Here is a 19,925-nt window from a genome sequence, read left to right on the forward strand (position 1 = left end):
CGCTCCATATTTTCGTGTAACGTCATCGCTCTAGCTCGGAGGACCAAATGTAGTTGCTCCCAATGAAAGACAAGTGTTATCAGAGCGGTTTTGTGACGTCATCAGGCGCTCCATTTTGGTCGCTCCGTCTCTAGAGTCGGAGCGGTTGGGATCAATTCGGGAGCAAAACGGGAGGGAGCGACTGGGTCAATGTAAGACACGCCTCCGTCTCGGAGCAGCTCGTTTTTTTCCAATGAAAGACGACTTTTTTTTCGGAGCGCTCTGTGTAAGTGTGAACATGGCTTATGCAACCAGGGAGTAAGGAACGTTAGAGGGAGTATTAAAGTGAATAGGCGCGTTCGTTAGATTCGTGGCTAAAATCGTCTCTCTCTGGCGCTGACTCGGGGACTCAACGCGGTGTCCGCGCGCATGCGTCAAATTTAAAAACCGTCGTGCATCTGTTTTTTAACGAGGCATTTTTCTGTTCTCGCCGTTACGGCAAGCCCGGCCGCCGGCGGCTCGAGATGCGCCGCTCGGCCTCAGCCGATGATATCTAACCAAGGCTTAGTGTAGTTTTCGTGTCTAATTTTATTCTCAGAGAGATAATTTTTAAATTCTCTCTGCTGGCGGTAGTAAACGACGTCACTCGCGCCTGCGCGTTAGCAAAAATTGAGGAACGGAGATAAAAATTCCTACCCCCACTTTCTTTACCATTTGCCACTGTATGACGGTTTTTTTAGCATTAGATCAAAACTCCCTCTAACGTTCCTTAGCTTTGTGCGTGCTGACAAGAGACGAAAAACTTGAGGATCTTCAGGATTTAAAATGTCCGCGAGTTTTTTAGCTCGAGTGAACGGACCTCTAGACCTTAGTTTCAAATACGTGTAGTAGGCGCCGCTGTAGGCAATTTAACACGTATTTGAAACTAAGGCGGCAGGCCTAGAGGTCCGTGCACTCGAGCTAAAAAAACTCGCGGATATTTTAAATCCTGAAGATCCTGAAGTTTTTGGTCTCTTGACAGCACGTACAAAGCTACGTTACCAAAAACGGATTTATGGGATAAGAACGTCGGATCGTACCTTTAGCCTCTAGTACCATCCTCGCATACTTTTATTGAGAAACTTCGTCTGCTTATATTTTGACTCCACCCACAAATTCGATCTCTAGAAGTAGCTATATACAGAATTTGTGGGTGGAGTCAAAATATAAGCAGACGAATTTTCTCAATAAAGTATGCGAGGATGGGGAGTGAATTCGCTAACTCCGACGTTCTTATCCCATAAATCCGTTTTTGACGTTACATAGAGACCTAGCTTTGCACGTGCTGACAACTGATGTTCTAACAGAGTATATACAGAATAAACTGTCGTCCGAGATAGGGAGTTGCCAATCCTGTAGAGTGAAAACAAATTTCCTCACGCGCATCCTTCATCCATGTCATCACTATGCGTACGCGGCGCCAGTGAATGAGAAATGGCGCCAGTGAATGAGAAAATGGCGCCAGTGAATGAGAAATGGCGCCAGTGAATGAGAAAATGGCGCCAGTGAATGAGAAAATGGCGCCAGTGAATGAGAAATGGCGCCAATTTTTAAAGGCGATAAGTATGAAGAAAATAGACAAAGATTCGAAATATTTTAAGCGACGTGCCTTTTATTAAATATAATATAAAAATGTGCGCGTGTTTAAACACAGTATATAAAAATAGTTTTCTTTTCCATGAATTCTTTTTCAAGGAAAACAATAAAAAAATGCTGATAAACCAACTCTTAATTCTAAAAAACTACATACCTAGGCCTAATTGCGATATAAAAACAAACCCCTACTGAATATTTCAAAATCATTCTAAATGCTAATATCCAACTGCAGACTAGAAACGTGTCAAAATAAAATAAAAAAACCCACTGGTTTGGTGGTATAGAGTGCAAATAAAAAAAATCAAGGTTTGATATAACATTTAAGAGTCTTTTAGTGAGGCTTTAATAAGGTCAATTTTAGATTTGTTTTGTATCGATGGACGGATATATAATTATATTTTTTTTCACACTTTGCATAACATAAACTAAACCTGAACACCTATATTAATACCCGCTATTTTCTTACGTAAGACGTTCACAAGGCGTTCCAACCTGTGAAATTAAATCAATAAAAATGTTTAATTGGAGAAAAATTATTTAATTAATATTTAGTCTTTAAAGGGAGGGTGAAGTAGAAAATCAAGTGATTTTTTATCAATTCTTCTACTAATTACAAGACCAGTCTGCATAGTGTAACATTCAGGAAATACTTCTGAATGATTTTAAAATTAAAATTAGGTTCAGATTTTATGGGTAATTTTAAAGAAGGACTTCCGACCAATCGCGTAACGCCCTGCCTTTTTATTAACAAAATTCTCGTGGCACGCGCCATGCCTAAAGAAATTTATCACGAGATTTGATAAAATTTTCGCGCGACGTGACAACCGTGGCGCGAGACATGGAACGTGCCACGAGAATTTTGTTAACAAAAAGGCAGGGCGTTACGCGATTGGTCGGAGGACCTTATTTAAAATTATCCTTAAAATATGAACCTAATTTGAATTTTAAAATCATTCGGAATCTGTATTTCCTGAATGTTTCACTATGCAGACTGGTCTTATAATTAGTAGATGAATCTATATAAAATCACTTGATTTTCTACTTCACCCTCCCTTTAAAGCGAAGACTATTGCGCAAAAATTGGTTTATAGTCGTCTGCTAGCCCGAACCTCTTACCCCTACAGGATTGGTTGAATTTTTAGAGGCTGGGGGGGAGGGGAGGGGTAGTAGGTTCAGTTTAGCAGACGTCACTAAACTAATGGCTGAGGGCACAGTAGTCTTCAATTTTATTAAGACTAATTAAAGGCAAATTATTTTGTAATAAAAGATTTGAATATTTTTCCTTTTATATTTAGAAAAAGGCTGTTCTTTTAAGGTAAATGACTTATGTAATGTTACCTGAACTTTCCCTATAAAAAATAAATGACTCACTTTTTGCAATTATCTTCAGCCTCGTGTCTGGCTTTAATTTCCTTCTGTAGTTTCACTCTCAATTCTTCATCAATGTTCGAATTGACACTGTCAATATGAAAAACTCCAATTTCTTCTTCCTCATCGTCATCGTCATCGTCGTCCGAATGTAATTTTGGCAGTTGTTCTTGGCTTTTACTACTGTCATGTCCATTTAAAGAACCATTAGTGTTCTGAAGAGAGTATAACCTCAAGGAACTCAAATCATCCTCCATTTCTGTCATTTTATGCATAGCTGCCATGGCTTTACTACGTTCCTCGGAAACCTGCATTGAGAAAAGAAGTATATATAAAATTTACCGAAAACAATATGACGCTTTCGGCTTTATTGAACCTTTTGGCAAACAAAACCATCGCAGTTCCATATTTCACGGGGGTTATTCAGTTCATCCATTAGAGATTGAGGTTGCGAAGAACCTCTTCTAGAGTTTAAACTTGAAAGTTGGCTCTTACGGCCACGACTAGCTCGATTAACTTTGGCTAGTATTTGATCCTTATGAAATTCGAGTTTTGTTGGACTGTAAGTTTCGTCCAAGCCTTTTAGTAGTTGGTCCAATCCCTATAAAGATTAAAGATGTTACTCAACTGCAATAAACAGTCCGAGAAGGCTTAACTTATTAAACTTACAACTGTGTCACAGTCACTTTCTTCTTCCGTGCATTCATTTCTCCATATGTTTTGCCTAAAAAGAAAAAAGGTACGTAACACCAGAAGTATATAATACTTCTCTTCGAGAGAAGTGTACCACAAAGCAGGGTAAGTGTAACGTCATTCTTCCCAACATCGGAACATTTAGAGCAAGGTTACTAAACCGAATCACTTACGCAATAAATAGTTCCCTCATCATTACTCTATTAGCGTTTAAATATTTGGCAAGACGCGCTTGTGCATTTTGTCCCACATCAAGACGAGGTTTGTGGGATGATTGCTGAGGTTTTAGTGCCAAACAATTATAGAATTCACCTTACGGTGCGATGCCCATTTGTAGTTTGATGAGCGGGAAAGCAAACTAAAAGGGTGAGCCTGGGAAGAATGACGTTACATAACTAAAGCATTAAGAGGATACAGAGTGTCATCCTTCTTCTATTATCCCCTTCTGATAACACCTTGTTAGCTTTCTTAACATCTTACAAACTAGATTCTATTTAGTAACTATTTACCTAAATATTATTTGTTTTAAACTTTCAACTTCAGCCATTAGTTTGTTCCTTTGTTCGATAACCATTTCAAGACGTTCCTGAGAAGCTTTATCTCGTTCCTTTTGAGCATAATATATTTCTGCTAACAATTCGGAAAAATTTCCTGCAGTGTTATTTGGCGTTTTCGTTCCACCAGACCATTCTGGTTGCGATTGGCTTTGACTTTGATGTTTTTTCCAGATCTAAAATTTTAACATGATTAGTTACATCTTAGTAAGTGTCTCAAGGCACTTACCCGATGACAAATGTCTTCCAGCGAATCTCCACAACTGTCTATTTTACTCTTTCTCCAAGAATCCAAGCAACAAAGGGAAGGTTGTGGGAAAACTAAAACGTGAGGAGGAGCATCGTTTACTTCCGTTTCATGATGATGGTGATGATGATGATGATGTTGATTGCAAACGAATGATTGACTTCGTTTCTTTCTTCTACTTGATTCATCTCCGCAAGTAGTTCGTTTACCACGAGATAAGAGAGAGCTCTTCCCATTACTTTTACTTCTCCGAGAAGGACGACGTTCTAATGAAATTTGAGGGTCACTGTTATGGCGCCTTTCAATGCCGCAACATATAGGTTTAATTGGAAGATCTAGAAAGAATTACGTAATAGATATTTTTGAGATTCAGGGGAGACACTATTTTGACTATAAGTAAAGGATTTAGGTGGAATTCATAAACGTCGGACGCAACGCAATTTAGTACAGGCAAAGGCAGGGCGTCGTACACAAACTTCCGCCTTTTGCACACGACGCCATGCCTTTGCCTGTACTAAATTGCGTTGAGTCCGACGTTTATGAATTCTACCTTAAGTCTACATTAGGTTGGGTTGCTGTTAGGTAAAGGGCATTCAAATAACAGAAACTTTTACCGAAGGTCTTCAAAGGGAAGTATATACTAACCACAAACAATGCTTTCATTTGAGAAGCTGTTTTCATCATTTGGGTATTTTCGGGAACAAGGCGTATTACAAGGCGGTGTATAATATACAGAATTGTTCTTAGTATTAGGAGTAAAATGAGGTGTCAAACTAAGTCCTCCGTGTCCTAGAGGTAACTTTATCGGTGTACTAGATGAACAACAATGACGGTCACGTCTTGTGGCAGAGACCTCTGAAGCAAAGTTATTGAAAAGGGCCTTTTGGGGAGTCCTCAGCCTGGATTTTGACGGAGTTATGGGCCACTGAGTTAAGTAATCAGCATTGCCATCAGATGAAGGCAAATTAAGTTGATCCCCTTGAAAGCTTCCATAGTCAGAACCAACATCGGTAAATGGGCTACCACCACTTTCTTTACTAGCTGAACTAGCTGAGCTACTTGATTTCGACAGATTTTGATTTCTGGAGGCAAGTTCGGTTTTTAAGTCTTCTGGCACTTTACGAATTCCATCAACGTTGGGCTTTTTAGTTTCATTGATTTTATCAGTTTCAGACAAAGGATGTATCAACGTTAAGGATGAATCTGACTGGACGGAGTTTCCTTTGCCACTCTCGCTAGAGTAGGATAATTTCCTTCTAGGTGGTTTAGCGGGCGGGCACTTTGACTTGGGTAGGGTGTTCATTTTTACACTCTTAAATATTCCATGATTTCCTTTTCAATTTGAAATAACCGAATCCTAAAGTATTTTTTTACGTTGTTATGAGCCAAGGCTTAAGTTAAATGTCAATCATGACGTTAGTGACGGTTAGTCTTAGTAAGTCGCGACAGTACTCTGTGAACCAATTAAATAAGGATTGAAATTAATAAAACTTTTATTACTTACTTGCTCGCATTATAAAACGTTTGAAACAACAACAATTCATACATAGAGAGCATCTTTACGCCATTCCTTTAATAAAATTATAACAATACCCTGTCCTAAAATGCTACACGGCGACTTTTCAACATTGACCGAAAAATTTGAATGAATGAAAAGTGTATACGATACGATACGATTATGTTTTTATAAAGTGATGTTAAGCCAAGGAGAACTATAACTGGAGTGGCAAAACAATTTTATATGATGTGTTTATCTTTTGTTTGTATTTTTGTTTTAATCCAATTTTCACCTTAAAAACCGAGTTATATCAACTTTAATTTCATTTCGGAAAAGTCAGAATTTTCAGATAATTGTTCAATTTGTCAAATCAGTTCCAGGCGAATCTGGTTTCTAAGTCCACTCTAGGGTTTATCCTCTTTGTACAGTAAACCGAAGCAGTGAAGCTACGGGAAAAGAATGGGGATGAAAATCCACATGGTACTTTTAGCCCAATCGGGGCCCGGCCATTCATTCCCTACGCTAGTACATTTCCTTTCTGTCTGCTACATTAATTTTAGTCGGTTTAACTTTGTTCACAGCTGGGTGCCTGCCGCCGGACACTAGTTTGTTTATTATTGAAGATAGACGTTTTTGAGCACGGATTTTATTTAACGATTTCACGCTCTCTTTAATTCTAAAAAATGGGCAAAATGTATTGCGCCGCGCCTTTCTGTTTCAGCACCAAAGGTCAAGGAGGAGGCCTACCCGAAAAGATGTTCTATTCTTTTCCTTTAAAAGATCCAGAAAGGTAAGTAAATGGTGAAAGGGGATGATGCACTCGTGTCATGTGCACTATTTTTCATGTGGGATGGTGCACTATTTTTCATGTGGGATGGTGCACTATTTTTCATGTAGTATGATGCACTATTTTTCATGTGGTATGGTGCACTATGTTATGATAATGGGATGGGATGGGAAGGTGCACTGTGTCATGCTAATGGGATGCGATGATGCACTGTATCAAGCTAATGTGATGGTGCACTGTGTCATGCTAATGGGATGGGATGATGCACTGTGTCATGCTAATGGGATGGGATGATGCACTGTGTCATGTTAATGGGGTGGGATGATGCACTGTCATGAAAATTGTATGGGATGATGCACTGTCATGCAAATTGGATGTGATGATGCACTGTCATGCAAATGGGATGTGATGACGCACTGTGTCATGCTAATGGGATGTGATGACGCACTGTGTCATGCTAATGGGATGTGATGACGCACTGTGTCATGCTAATGGGATGGGATGACGCACTGTGTCATGCTAATGGGATGGGATGACGCACTGTGTCATGCTAATGGGATGGGATGACGCACTGTGTCATGCTAATGGGGTGGGATGATGCACTGTGTCATGCTAATGGGATGGGATGATGCACTGTGTCATGCTAATGGGATGGGATGATGCACTGTGTCATGCTAATGGGATGGGATGATGCACTGTGTCATGCTAATGGGATGTGATGATGCACTATGTCATGTTAAAGGGTAGGGGTGAAGCACTATCATGTTCATGAGATGGTACAATGCACTCGTGATTTTATGGGTCATATCATGTGATGTTGTGGGTCATGTAATGTTATGCTATGGGGATGGGATATATTCATGTGAGGATGAGAATGCGCTCATGTGATGTTATGGGTCATGCCATGCAATGTTATGCTATGGGAGACACTCATGCGAGTATGAGACCATGTCATAGGATGATGCACTACGTCATGTTAATGGGATAGTATGATGGACTATACCAAGCTAATGGGATGGGATGATGTACTATGTCGAGTTAATGTAATGGTATGAAGCACTGTCATGTTAATGAGATGGTATAATGCACTCATGGGATGTTAAGGGTCAGATGGGATGGGATAGGATGTCATGTTATGCCATACTATTATGCACTTGGGTCAAGTTTAAGTTATAGGTCAGTGTACCTATTGAGAGCTTTTAGTTGGCTGAGTAGTACGCCAAACCCTCATGTCTTACCATAGTTGTGATGCCCATAACATGGATGAAGCCAACCTTCCTGGCTCCCTCCATGTGGGTTTCAGCTTTCCTCCTGCACTGAACCCACCAATATGGCCGTGTAAAATTTAAATTAGATTATTTTGACTCTCACCTACCAGATTACAAGTCTGGGTTAACAACGTTGGACGACACGAACTAATTGAAAAAGCGGAAGAAAACCCGCAAAAAATGAAAAACTACCATTTGTGCGTGGATCACTTTGATCCTCTACAATTAATGAATGCCAGGGACCCAAAATCAAAATTAATTAAAACAGCCATTCCAACAATTTTCTATGACAAAAATCAAAAACGCATATTATCAGGCATTTTAGGTTTAGAGCATGTTGCCAAGTTCCACGAAAACAAAAGCCCCGCAATAACAACAATAAACCACAGACATAACGTGTTTCAAATGACTCCCACCAGCATCAATCACCTCGCTCGAATTGACCTTACAGAAACGCAAGCCATGGTTTTGGACCAACTAAAAAAGCAAAATATCAAAGTCATAAAACTAATGGATGAGGAGACAACATTGGAAAGCACCCAATCAGTATTACCGGAGAGTAATACACCTAGAGTCATGTTACTAACGAACGACAGAACCCAATTAATCGAAGTTAAAGGTGAATCGATAGTAGCCATTGTTACGGATAAAGTTATTAAAAATAAGTTACAAAAAGTAAAGCGTCAAGCTTGGCGTCTACAAAATCAAAATGTCAAGCTTCGCGTCCAAGTAAAAGAGCTCAAACGTGGAATAACCATCGATAAAATCATCGAAAAATCCACTGAATACTTAGACGATGGAATCTTGAAAGACTTGCTGATATTTAACTTAAGAAATGCCGGTAAAAAGGCGGCGGGAAAACGATTCTCTAATAATATAAAGTCATGGGCTTTGAAATTTTATAAGAAATATCCGAGAGCCTACAGGGATTACCACAAAGATTTGGGGTTACCGGATCGAAGAACTCTGAATTTATACGCCCGTGGATCTGATGAACCCATTCCGGAAGAACTTATTACGGAAATTCTACCCGATGTCAAGGATAGCGACGACGAAGATCTTCTAAGCGAATTTACTGAAGAAGAAATAAAGCAAGCGCTCCAAGATGACGCGGAATTGAGTGATTTACACGACGATGACTTAAGTGATATGGATGTAAATGAGGATGAAAGTGTTTCGCAAAATGCTTCGCAAACCATAAATGAAGAACAGGAGATTCTAAATAATTCCCCCGCAACATTCACCATTGAAGTGATACAAAATCAACCTTCGCCTTCTACCGCTGTGCCTATATCTGAATTGCAGAGCGAACATAATCAGCTAATTCCAAATAATACCGCTTCAACTCCTGGTACCTCGGAAACTATCCTTGAACCAATTGCAATTAATTTAAACTCGCCGTTATTGAACGTACAAACTGTGCTAAGTGTTAACACATCGCTTCCAGAAATTGCAGATAATATTGCCGAAGAAAATGCAATAACGTAAAAAAAAATTGTTCTATAACCCTGTAATATATTGTTTTGCCGTACTTTTGTAACAATGTAATAAATTAACCCAAATCCGAAGGAAGGGGCTGACGTTCTTTTGGAAGTCAAAATTTCCAACGACAAACTGCGTTGCTTGTTGCTTGTATAATTTTTTCACCAATTTTTTTAGGAAACATTGAACTTAGTCTAAAATGAGAAGGCATAACTTTCTGAAATATTTCTGGCAACGCTTGCCAACTCTCAACTATAATGTTTAGAGCAAACGTATCGATGGAATGTTTCCCTTGAGATTTTCAAAGCACATTGTACTTGATTGTACCTCTTTTGTCTCCCCAAAACTAGTACCGCACCAAACTGACGCTATTTCTCTTCACTTTTTAAAATAATGCCCAATCAGCCACAATAGCCCACGCTTTAGCGCGCGCACCCTTATCCAAGACGAGGAAATATATATATACATTCTAAAAATATACTTCTCCACTTGAGAGACCGAGAGAAAGTGAGTTTTCTCTTCCTTGCATGTCAGGAAGATGAAAGGTTTATCCATAATGGTTCGTCAGCGACAATTTCTCTGTTGCACGAAAACAGTCGAGTGCCACGTGTAAAAACAATGTGGCCAAGATAAATTGGTCAGAACTAACAATGCTAGTAAGCAACAGCAAAGTTCATAGATAAAAACCAAAGGTATGCTTCGTTCACATTTGCCAGCCATTGGCCGTAGACACCATGTAAAATTAGAAGCGAACGACTCGATCTCCTCTCAACCTCTACACGAACTAACCGATAGAAGTGGTTTTTGGGGGGTCAAAGGTTAATAGAAAAGAGTACCTATGGTGGCGATACAAACATTTATTTTTGGTACTATAATTAGCCTCTGCTACTTAGGAGCCTATTCACGCATGTTCCCTGTGCTACGGTCGTGAGAGGGGTTCGACACTATTCTGAGAGGTAAAGGGGTGTTTCTTTTATTACACGGCGCGAGAAAGTTTCAACGAAGTATACTTTTGGTTTTTATCTATGAACTTTTGATGTCATGTTCAGCAATTCGACCCTCGCGAGTTTGAAGATTTCCCCTAACATTTTCTCCACGCAATAGACCTTTTCGACTTAAGAAAGGGGTAGGCAACCCTCAGAATCGGGACATACGAGGGGGTTGATACATTACCGTTTCTGTGCACTCTCATGATACAAAATTACTACAGCACAGGCGCCAAAAAGCGAGAGGGAAGGCGTGTCTTTCCCTCTTAGTTACATCGAAATGGTCTATTACTGGTCGCGGATGCTGATTCCTACCCCGTGTAGTATCCGAGCGATGGGCTGGTCACTCAGTGTAATCGGTGTACACGACAGTACCTTTGACTGTACTAAAGTGATTACGCGCAATCTTTAAAAGTCCTGCCCTTGACAGTGTTGAAATGATTACACGTAATCTTTAATCGGTGTACAAGGAATCTAACAGTGATTAGCCCCTCGTATCAGAGTACCTACCATACTCCTGGTTGATTTACTATTGGATCGACTTAAAGCTGTTAAACCATTATACATAAACCTTGATCGAAGCAACGCTACCATATATACTTTTTACCACCCTTACTTTCTCTTCTGTCCCTGGAAACATTTTGGCACCGGAACTAGCTCCCAAAAACATTTTAGCAGTCAGCGCAGCACCACTTTTCTCTTCCTCTCACATCTTCGAAGTACGCTTCCGTCCCGAACGTCTTTCGCTTCCACTTTTTTCACGAACTCGGGCGTCGGTGGTTGTTCTTCGAAGAAACAGGTGGTTAAACTAATATTTTCTTCGATTGTCGTGTCCATGAAAAAAATGCCATTTTTTTTAAACGACGTGATTTTTCTTCAGGAATATAGATTGTAGTTGAAATTGTAACTACAGCGAGACGAAAATGGTTTACTGCGATTTGATATCCCGCGAAAGCACTTGGATGTGGACACCACCCAGTATCTTGGAAAGATACTACCAAACTCATCCACTTTTGGTACAAGTCGATTTTGAAGTGTTCGGAGGAGTTCATGGTAAATTTTTAAAATTTTTCTCATCGACGATTTTTAGTGTAAATTTTAACCTAGTTAATTCTAAAGAGATGAAATTGAATAAATTTAGCGATGAATCCGATTTATAATTTTTTATTCGTGAATCATCTGCCAAAATAAATTCAAAATTCTTTTTTTTTTTTTCATATGAATAGAATCTAATTTTGAAAAGGGCTTCCGTTACTAAGAGATAGAAGTTAAGACGCGAAAGGGTGGGTTAGTAAACGAGGGGTAATTCACTCTTGATATCAAGGAGGTGTTTTTCGAATTCCTAAATTTCTGGTTGATGGATGGAACACGGCTTTTAGTTATGACGTCACGTCAGAATCAAGGCGAACGTCACTTGACGCATATGTGGTGTTTTCTTCATTGAAAAACATCGGGGTGATATGGGGTTGATGTCGCACTATGTTGTTCACACAATTTTTACACTGAACATCAAATTAATAGAGCTATCTCAGTTGTGACGTTAGTACATAGGTAAAACGTCACGGGCTTAGCTTTGGCAGTGCTCGGTCATGTTTGGTATGGTACCGCTTTGGTTCTATGGGCAAATAGCATGGGTGACGTCACACTAAGGCTTCAATTGGGAATTTTACAGAGCTTCTCGGGAATTTAAAAACACTTTTACAACAGGGGTGGTTTTTCCGTTGACTTCATTATTAACTGAAGTCAAACGACAGGTGTAAGAAAATTTTAGATTACGAGTGACTTATCCCTTGATAGCGAGACGAAAGAGTTATTTTTAGAATCGCCAATTACCGAATTTTATTTTACAAGTAGGCCTTGTTAAGTTACTCCTTTTCAATTGGTATATTTATATACCCACTAAATTAGAATACTAAAAGGAATGCAAAGTTAGAACACGCTACTAAGCGATTCCAAATACCCGGAAGGTACAAATACAAAAGATGTTAACTAAAGAAATAAATACTTTAGATAGAGGAACTTAGTTCCGAACTTCCGACCCATTTCCTCTGCGCGATAGAGAAGAAAGTCTTTTTAAGTAATGTTACCACAAGAGACAATACAGAAGAATATCAGCGCGCATACCAAAAACACTCGAGGTTATCCCTACGAAAAAAAAAATATCTGGTACCTTGCCAACTAAGAATGTTAGTAGGGTACTTCGTATCTTATGTAGACCTAAATAAGTGTTTTCCGAAAAAATGGGGTTAAGTTTGAACACGGGACTTTTTTCGTTGAAAGATTTTAAACACTTGTTTCTTTACTTTCCCTTCCAGGTGTTTATTTTACTAAGGTACGTTGAGTTTTAAATCACTCTTCGTAGTAAGTACAAAGAGATTTAGGCTCATTTCTCTAATTCTAAAGTATGCCCGTGACATGACGAACGTTTTGGGTATCAGAGGTTGGATTCGTTTGACGAGATGGGGTACCGTTTTTGGTCAAATTCAAGGTGAAAAGGACAAAGTCGATGAAATGTAAGTTTCTCTGTGTGTGACCTTGAAAAGGTATGGGTAAAACGGGGATCATAATTTGTACATGGGCAGGGAGCCCAGCCAAAAATTTTGAATTCCTTATAGGAAAAATAGCATTTTTTCCCCGGAATTATAGGATTTTATAGGAGAAAAAATGTGTTTTTCATAGGAAAATATAGGACTAAAAATGCTCAAATATAATAGTATTTTGGCTTAAACTATGTCGAAAAATAACAAATATTGGATTTTACTTTGAAAAGAGGAACCGAGGGGCTAATCACTGTACACCGATTAAGGATTACGTGTAATCATTTTACCACTGTCAAGGGCATGGTTTAATGATTACGAGTAATCACTTTAGTACAGTCAAGGGTAAAGCAGTGTAAACCGATTACACTGAGTGACCAGCCCCTCGAGAGGTACTTCATTAAAATTACGAAAACTTGGACTAAGTTAGAATATTACAGGACGGGTTCAAAAATATAGAATTTTATAAGAATTATAGGATTGCTGGGCATTGGTTCAAAAGTCATGGGGGGGGAAGTCGGGGGAATAAAATTTCTCTGCAAATCATAACCAGAAAAACTTGAAAAAGCTAATGTATCAAAATATGGGCGCCATTTTGTAAGAAATGCGCGTAAGAACTCGGATTTTTTTCGGGCTGGAGGTATGATTGGTACAGAGGTGAAAAATCGCGGAACTTGAAGGAAAATGCCAGAGTATGGCATAAACCAGGAAAACTATCGTACTAAATGTGGGCGCCGCCATTATGTAAGAAATGCGAGTAACAACTGATTTTGGGGGCTACATTGTGATTGGAGGACCTTGCCTTATAATGGCGGCTAGCATCTTATACAAGCTATTTCAAGATCTATCGTAAGGAATCTCCGTGGAAAGGTTTCTTCACCTCTTGGGATTAGGGTTGAAGATGCAATCGCTGAGTAAAGGGTTTAATTCACGGAGAGAGTTGGCGGAAATGGGTAACATCTAATTATAAAAGAGCAGCGTCAGGGATCTTGTAAATGTTATATTTTACGAAACAACTCGAGTCAGCTTAAGCTTGTTTATTTTTTCTAAGATAGCAAATTAGGGAAGGAAGGAATTGCGCTTGGAATGGAAAGATCCTTTCTTTAAATGATACTTCCTATAAACGTTTACTTGTTCGAGAGAACGCTCTGTTTGCATTTTATTAATGTTTTGCTAAGGTTCATATCTCTCGAACTTTACTTGGCGCAATATAGAACTTTCCAATATTTTGAACAGATGTTCTACTTAAATATTATCGTTTCCATAAGCGATAAGCTACAGGGGTGGAAACTAAAAATACTTTATAGAAAAGGAACCAAAACGAAGTTCTTAGCAAGTTAGCAAAGCCTCTAACAGACTGTCGGCCAATTTTAAATTTAGGTTCAATAGACATCGGCATTTTTAACATTAAAGGATGGAAACGTTTGCTCGCGACCAGTTTATATATATATAAACCTCTTAATTTACTGGCACTTGCAGGGAAATAAGTTCAATTGATAAGTTGAAATAGCTCTAAACGATACGGAACACTTATTTAATTTTCTATCAAAGATCGCAACCCAAAGGTTTAAATGTAGCTTTTAGAGATGGGCCGATACCGATACCATATCGGTATCGGTACCGATATTTGGCTTTAACCGATATATCGGTATCGGTTAAAAATGAACCGATATTTCTACCCGATATTTTTTGAAGAAAATAAATACTTATGTTGAGAGTAGATGGCGCCATAAGACCTAAACTCTGAGACAGCACAGATTTTCATCTATTTTTGGATAACGTAACTAGTGTCTAAAATGGGTTTTTCGTATGAAAAGCCAGTTTTATAGTTTCAAGTACCGAAATTGGATCGAGAATCATCTATAGAGATGGGCCGATACCGATACCATATCGGTATCGGTTTGATATCGGTTTAATCGAAGGATCGGGTAAAATATCGGTATCGGTACGGATCGGTTTCCCAAGTATCGGATCATATCGGTATCGGTTTAAACTGGTATCGGCCCATCTCTAGTAGCTTTAGGGTGCTGTCAATATGACAATGTACGACATTTTGCGGGATTTTTTTTGGGGGGGGGGGGTCCTTTATCACCTTCTTTTGAAGTCGTACCATGGATAAAGAATGCGCGCGAAAAAATTTGTTTTCACGTTATAGGATAGGCAACTCCCTATCTCCGACCGCGGCTTCTTATATTATTCGATATATATATTGTTCCAGTTTCGGTTGAAAGCACGTAACGTAGGTTTGTGCGTGCTGACAAGAGACGAAAGCAATACTGATTTACAGTACCTAAAACCTCAAGATTTAAATTATTTCTTTCGTCGGTTGTCAGCACGCACAAACCTACGTTACATAGAGAATTAGGTTTGCGCGTGCTGACAACCGAAGCTAGAACAGAGTATATATCGAATAAGCTGCCATTGGAGATATGGAGCTGCCTATCCTGTAGCGTGAAAACAAATTTCCTCACGCTCATTCTTTATCCTTGCTATTAGTGATTCAAAATCAAGGCTATAGAGTAATTTCATTTCCATATATGGCAACGTCATAATCCTCTATCTCTTACCTTTGTGATATCCCCAATGTTGGGGATCCCCCTCTCTACCGAAATTACTCTATTGACAGCACTCTTGAGACCAATGTTTTTAGTTCATTTGGTTTCCTCGATCAAATTTATCGCGACTATGCATTTAATTTCTCTACAAAACCCAGGTAAAACAATACACATTTTCCCTTCACAACACAAACAAGTTGGGTGCAGTTCAACAAAATAATATAGGCCTAGTGATATATTTTATGGTGACATTAAATAGGCGATGTCCACCAGGGGCGCGGACATCGACATGGGAGGGAGACATGCCTTACACGTCTGCTTCCCTCCCTCCGTCCCACTTTAACAAGTTGAGCAAGAAAACGGACTTTATAATATCACCAATATCGCCTATTAAACAGCAGATTGAGTAATGACTAATAACAATAGTTCATAATATATGTTGCATAAATTTGTCACTGGTTACAAACTGGAGCTTGTCATGAAGTGACGTAGGTCATAGATTCTCGCAAAGCGACACCTGGTGAGGCGCTGCATGTCAAAGGCTTAGTACAGACTAAACAGGGTGTTTCCGCGAGAGTAAAAAGGGAGAAGAAATAGGGGGCGAAAACCGGTTTTCAGGGGATGTCAACATGGCGTCCTAACGTGGCCAGAGCGGGCAGCCGGCAAGGGGAGAGGAAAGGGGGTAGGTAACTTGACGTCACGCGCAAAGACCCTATAGGAAGATGAACTGCAAAACCGCGTGTAGTCGTTCTCGAACTATCACTCAGTAATTAGTCTCTATCATTACAAAGTTAGTCTCTATCATTACAAAGTATAGGAAGTATCAATTACTTATGGAACATATCTTATAAACTTACGCTAATAAGATAAGGGAGTAAACATGGTCAACTGTCATCACATAATTGAGGTCCAAAATCTACCTGAAAACTTACACTCCGGTTTTTACCTTTTCAGGGCTCTTTGGTTGAGACTTCAAGGCAGCCCTGGTGCCAGAATTGAAAGGACTGAATTTAAAAACTGGCAAATTGTTGACGGTTACACTTACAGAAACTTCACTGTTCGATTTTAAATTAATTAAAACTGGGGAAATAAAATCAACACCCTGAAAAAACAAACCGAAATCCATAATACTGCCTTCATTTTTGCAAAATCCTATATTTCCCCCCAAGGTGGTTCATATATCAAAGGCTTACTGAACCTCTAAGCTAATTAAGTTAATTCCAAAATATCCAATCTGATAGTTTCTAAATCGCATGTAAACTTAAATTAATAAAACCAAAGAGAATGTAGTCATGTACCTTTCAAAAAAGTGCCAAATATTAGCAAATTCATATTTATTACCGTAAATTTCATCACTTTTAACGACTTGCGGCCATAATAGCCGCTACACCTATAATAAAAGGAGGGGAAAAGAAAAATTGACAAAATTAAAATTTCAAAACCAAAATCCTAGATTTTGTAATTATCATTTTTGTTTGTTTGTAAAAGAATAACGAAGAAAAATTACAAAAAAGAAGCCTAAATAAAAATTATTTTTACGTATAAAATTATACGATGGAGATCAAAGTATAATTTGCCATGGAAACAAAACATTTAGATTCCAAATGAAAGTAACATCCCAAACTATGCAGAGAGAATTTAATTTTTAAAGGTAAGTGTTTGTTTCAGTGGTGTGCGAGTCCCGTTTTTTCGGTTTCGAGCCGAGTCCGAGTATCGAAACTAATTTCTTATCGAGTATCGAGCCGAGTCTCAAAAATACTTTCGAGTATCGAGTATTTAGATAGGTCAAATTTTGGTTCTTTCGAGTAATTATCGAGTCTCAAATATTGACTTGTCGAGTAGCAATTTTGTAAATTTCTTGAAAATAACGAAGATGTTCAATTATCTAACATCTAACTAGTTCAAAAAGATTGTTAGTGATCAATTAAACATTGAACAATTGATTTTTAAAATAAATGCTCATGAACTCATCGTCTGCTATAGTTGTAAGCCTCGGACTCGAGTATTTGTCCGAGTATTTAAGATGTTAAAAAGCTACTCGAATCTGTCTCGAGTATCTCAATGTGTTGTTATCGAGTATCGAGTCGAGTACTCGGCTTGATACTCGAACCGAGTACTCGAACTTAACGAGTACTCGCACACCCCTGGTTTCTTTACCGTAAAATTAACGGCAAAGCTAAAGCTTACCTTTATAAATTAGGAAAGAAAAAGCATAAAGAAATGAAAACTTACGAAATGAAAAAAGTGTTTACTTTAATTATAAATTAAGAAGATGGAAATTTGAAAACCAAAACCAAAGCAAACGCAACGCAACAGAGAATGAGATAAAGCAACATAAATAAATAAATTTAACGAGAAGCTTAGCGATAGAATAGCGCACTTCATCTATAGTCTAATTACTAATTAGGTTTAGTGGGTGATCCATGATTTACTAATTGAACAACGGATAACGTACTATCAAAATCAATCTTTTCAGTGATATTCTTAGTTTTCACATTCTCTTCTTGATTGGCGATAAAAATCAATCCATTTGGTAGTTGTTTCCATCCGTATTTGTGCATCCATTGAAGTAATTCCGCTTCCTGCAAGCCTCCGAGTAAACTGGACAAAACTGGCTTCTCAATGTGTTGGTAGGTTATGTTCACCACATGACAGATAACTAAAAAAAAAGGTGGAAGTCAGAAGTCAGGTAAAGATAAGAATTCCTGATTTCTTTATCTCAGGGTTCATACAACTTTTGGGGAAACAAATTTCCCTGAGATTTCCAGGTTTTTTCCCCATATACTTCCCTGAGTTTTCCAGGTTTTTCCCGTATATGGAGTATCATATGGAGCAAATTTTAACGAAGGAGGGGGGGGGCAAATATGACTATAACATACTCAAAGAACATCCCCGTATCTCTAACTGAACCAGAGTTATGAGCCTCCAAAGTATAGTGTAATGTTAATCCTAAGGAGGGTATGTTCATGAACATTTTGCTTAATTACTCGGCCCCTGTTTGTCGTAGCCCTATGTTTTTAGTATGGTTGGATGGGGGACAAATTGGACTATTACATACTCAAAGGACACCCTTATATCTCTAATATAACCAGAGTTATGAGCCTCCAAAGTATAGTGTAATGTTAATCCACGAACATTTTGCTTAATTACTCGAAAATTTCCCTGAATTTTACAAAAAATTCGAAATTTCCCTGAGGTTTTTGTCAACTATTTATTTCCCTGAGGTTTTTGTCAACTAGGCCTATTTATTTCCCTGATTTCCAGGTTTGTATGAACTCTGTTATAATCATACATTTCCTGATAGAGTCATCAAAGCCAATATTGTTGGAAATCAATTTGTAGCTCTTCTTTAGATCAACCTAAAATGTATCATTAGTTTAATGTACTTTCACAAATTTTAAAATCATTAAATCATTACCCAGAAGTTTGAAAATTGGCATGTTTCTAACAGATTATGAAGACCTATTATCGCTTTAATATCTTCATGTGCCTGATAAATAACAGGGATTAAGTATTTTTCTTTAAACATATAATAATGAACATATTACCGTTGCTTGAGACTCAAGTAAGCATTTACAAAGGACAAAATCAGTATGGGGTAAATTCGTTAGTGCTTTAAGCAAAATACGAACAACCACATCTGCTTTGTATTCAGTGGGGTTGAATTGATAGCTTTAAAAGAGATATTATTAGAACTTGAAACAATAAGGAGATCAAATGTATTCATAGTTTCATACAGTTTCAAAATGGCCAAGTTGGCTTCAAGATCGTAGGTATTTTCCCTTCCCTGCATCTCAACATAGTGTTCTAACGTTGGAATATTAGCTGGGTTGTACCTGAAAGGTTTTTGATTGAGATATTTTGAAATCGAAACATTGAAAACCACTACAGTAATAATGTCACTGTGAACTGTACACATGGCATGATTTAATTTAAGAAGCATGGACTGACCAAGGCTTAACACATTATAAGTGTAATCACTAGGTTAACAGCTTTTTTACGCGGAAATTACTACATTAATCGCTTCTATAAACACATACCCATTTAAAATCATTACTTTTAATTAAAAAAATTGTACATTACCTATCAATTCCCTTCAACATAGAAGCAACAGTCGCTCTCATCTGCGCCGCCATTTTTTTTGATCGACAATTAGGTAATTTGGTTTTTAAAGGTTTTGAAATTTGAACTTTGACATGAGTATAGGGGAGGAGTAGAAGCTCCCCCGCTCCACAAGGCTAAATTACAATGTTGCCCCTAAATTATACTAGTGGTACGAGGGAGTTTCCGGCTCAGTCGCGCCACCTACGATACCATTTAATGTCTCAAACGGAAA

General features: G+C 38.4%; 4 protein-coding genes and 1 long non-coding RNA gene across 7 annotated transcripts; 3 read left to right on the top strand and 2 right to left on the bottom strand.

Moving 5' to 3' along the window:
• The first annotated feature begins 295 nt into the window (after positions 1 to 295).
• LOC149717183 (uncharacterized) lies at positions 296 to 1,933 on the top strand. Its single transcript, XR_016366058.1, has 2 exons — positions 296 to 701; positions 1,285 to 1,933. It is a non-coding gene; the product is annotated as an uncharacterized LOC149717183 (long non-coding RNA).
• Positions 1,604 to 6,152, bottom strand: LOC149717184 (uncharacterized). Of its 2 annotated transcripts, none has more exons than XM_089836026.1 (8): positions 6,023 to 6,152; positions 5,122 to 5,929; positions 4,459 to 4,811; positions 4,185 to 4,405; positions 3,652 to 3,706; positions 3,359 to 3,583; positions 2,986 to 3,290; positions 1,604 to 2,106 (listed from the first exon to the last, which is right to left on the bottom strand). In XM_089836026.1, the coding sequence occupies exons 2-8, from the start codon at positions 5,777 to 5,779 to the stop codon at positions 2,040 to 2,042; spliced, it is 1,884 nt and encodes a 627-aa protein (XP_089692152.1). In that variant the 5' UTR covers positions 5,780 to 5,929; positions 6,023 to 6,152; the 3' UTR covers positions 1,604 to 2,039. The 2 variants fall into 2 exon arrangements, with proteins under 2 accessions (XP_089692152.1, XP_089692144.1); XM_089836018.1 differs by having other exon boundaries at positions 5,122 to 5,833; positions 5,981 to 6,143.
• Positions 6,153 to 6,483: 331 nt separating this feature from the next.
• Positions 6,484 to 9,597, top strand: LOC149717185 (uncharacterized). Of its 2 annotated transcripts, none has more exons than XM_089836137.1 (2): positions 6,484 to 6,764; positions 8,116 to 9,597. In XM_089836137.1, exon 2 carries the CDS (start codon positions 8,210 to 8,212, stop codon positions 9,515 to 9,517), a length of 1,308 nt encoding a protein of 435 aa, XP_089692263.1. In that variant the 5' UTR covers positions 6,484 to 6,764; positions 8,116 to 8,209; the 3' UTR covers positions 9,518 to 9,597. The 2 variants fall into 2 exon arrangements, with proteins under 2 accessions (XP_089692263.1, XP_089692257.1); XM_089836131.1 differs by having other exon boundaries at positions 8,140 to 9,597.
• A 1,202-nt stretch (positions 9,598 to 10,799) lies between these two features.
• On the top strand, positions 10,800 to 16,992 carry LOC149717186 (acylphosphatase-2-like). Its single transcript, XM_089836283.1, has 5 exons — positions 10,800 to 11,296; positions 11,378 to 11,550; positions 12,813 to 12,829; positions 12,901 to 13,010; positions 16,544 to 16,992. The coding sequence occupies exons 2-5, from the start codon at positions 11,421 to 11,423 to the stop codon at positions 16,656 to 16,658; spliced, it is 372 nt and encodes a 123-aa protein (XP_089692409.1). The 5' UTR covers positions 10,800 to 11,296; positions 11,378 to 11,420; the 3' UTR covers positions 16,659 to 16,992.
• On the bottom strand, positions 16,885 to 19,808 carry eIF3k (eukaryotic translation initiation factor 3 subunit k). The gene is made up of 7 exons (XM_089836222.1): positions 19,673 to 19,808; positions 19,327 to 19,425; positions 19,138 to 19,261; positions 19,008 to 19,079; positions 18,882 to 18,948; positions 18,045 to 18,248; positions 16,885 to 16,979 (listed from the first exon to the last, which is right to left on the bottom strand). Exons 1-7 carry the CDS (start codon positions 19,723 to 19,725, stop codon positions 16,948 to 16,950), a joined length of 651 nt encoding a protein of 216 aa, XP_089692348.1. The 5' UTR covers positions 19,726 to 19,808; the 3' UTR covers positions 16,885 to 16,947.
• Between the last annotated feature and the right edge of the window lie 117 nt (positions 19,809 to 19,925).

Source organism: Phalangium opilio, unplaced genomic scaffold, assembly GCF_054372755.1.
Source record: "Phalangium opilio isolate 3A_F unplaced genomic scaffold, DU_Popi_V2 ptg000003l_1, whole genome shotgun sequence".
NCBI classification, from domain to species: Eukaryota; Metazoa; Arthropoda; class Arachnida; order Opiliones; family Phalangiidae; genus Phalangium; species Phalangium opilio.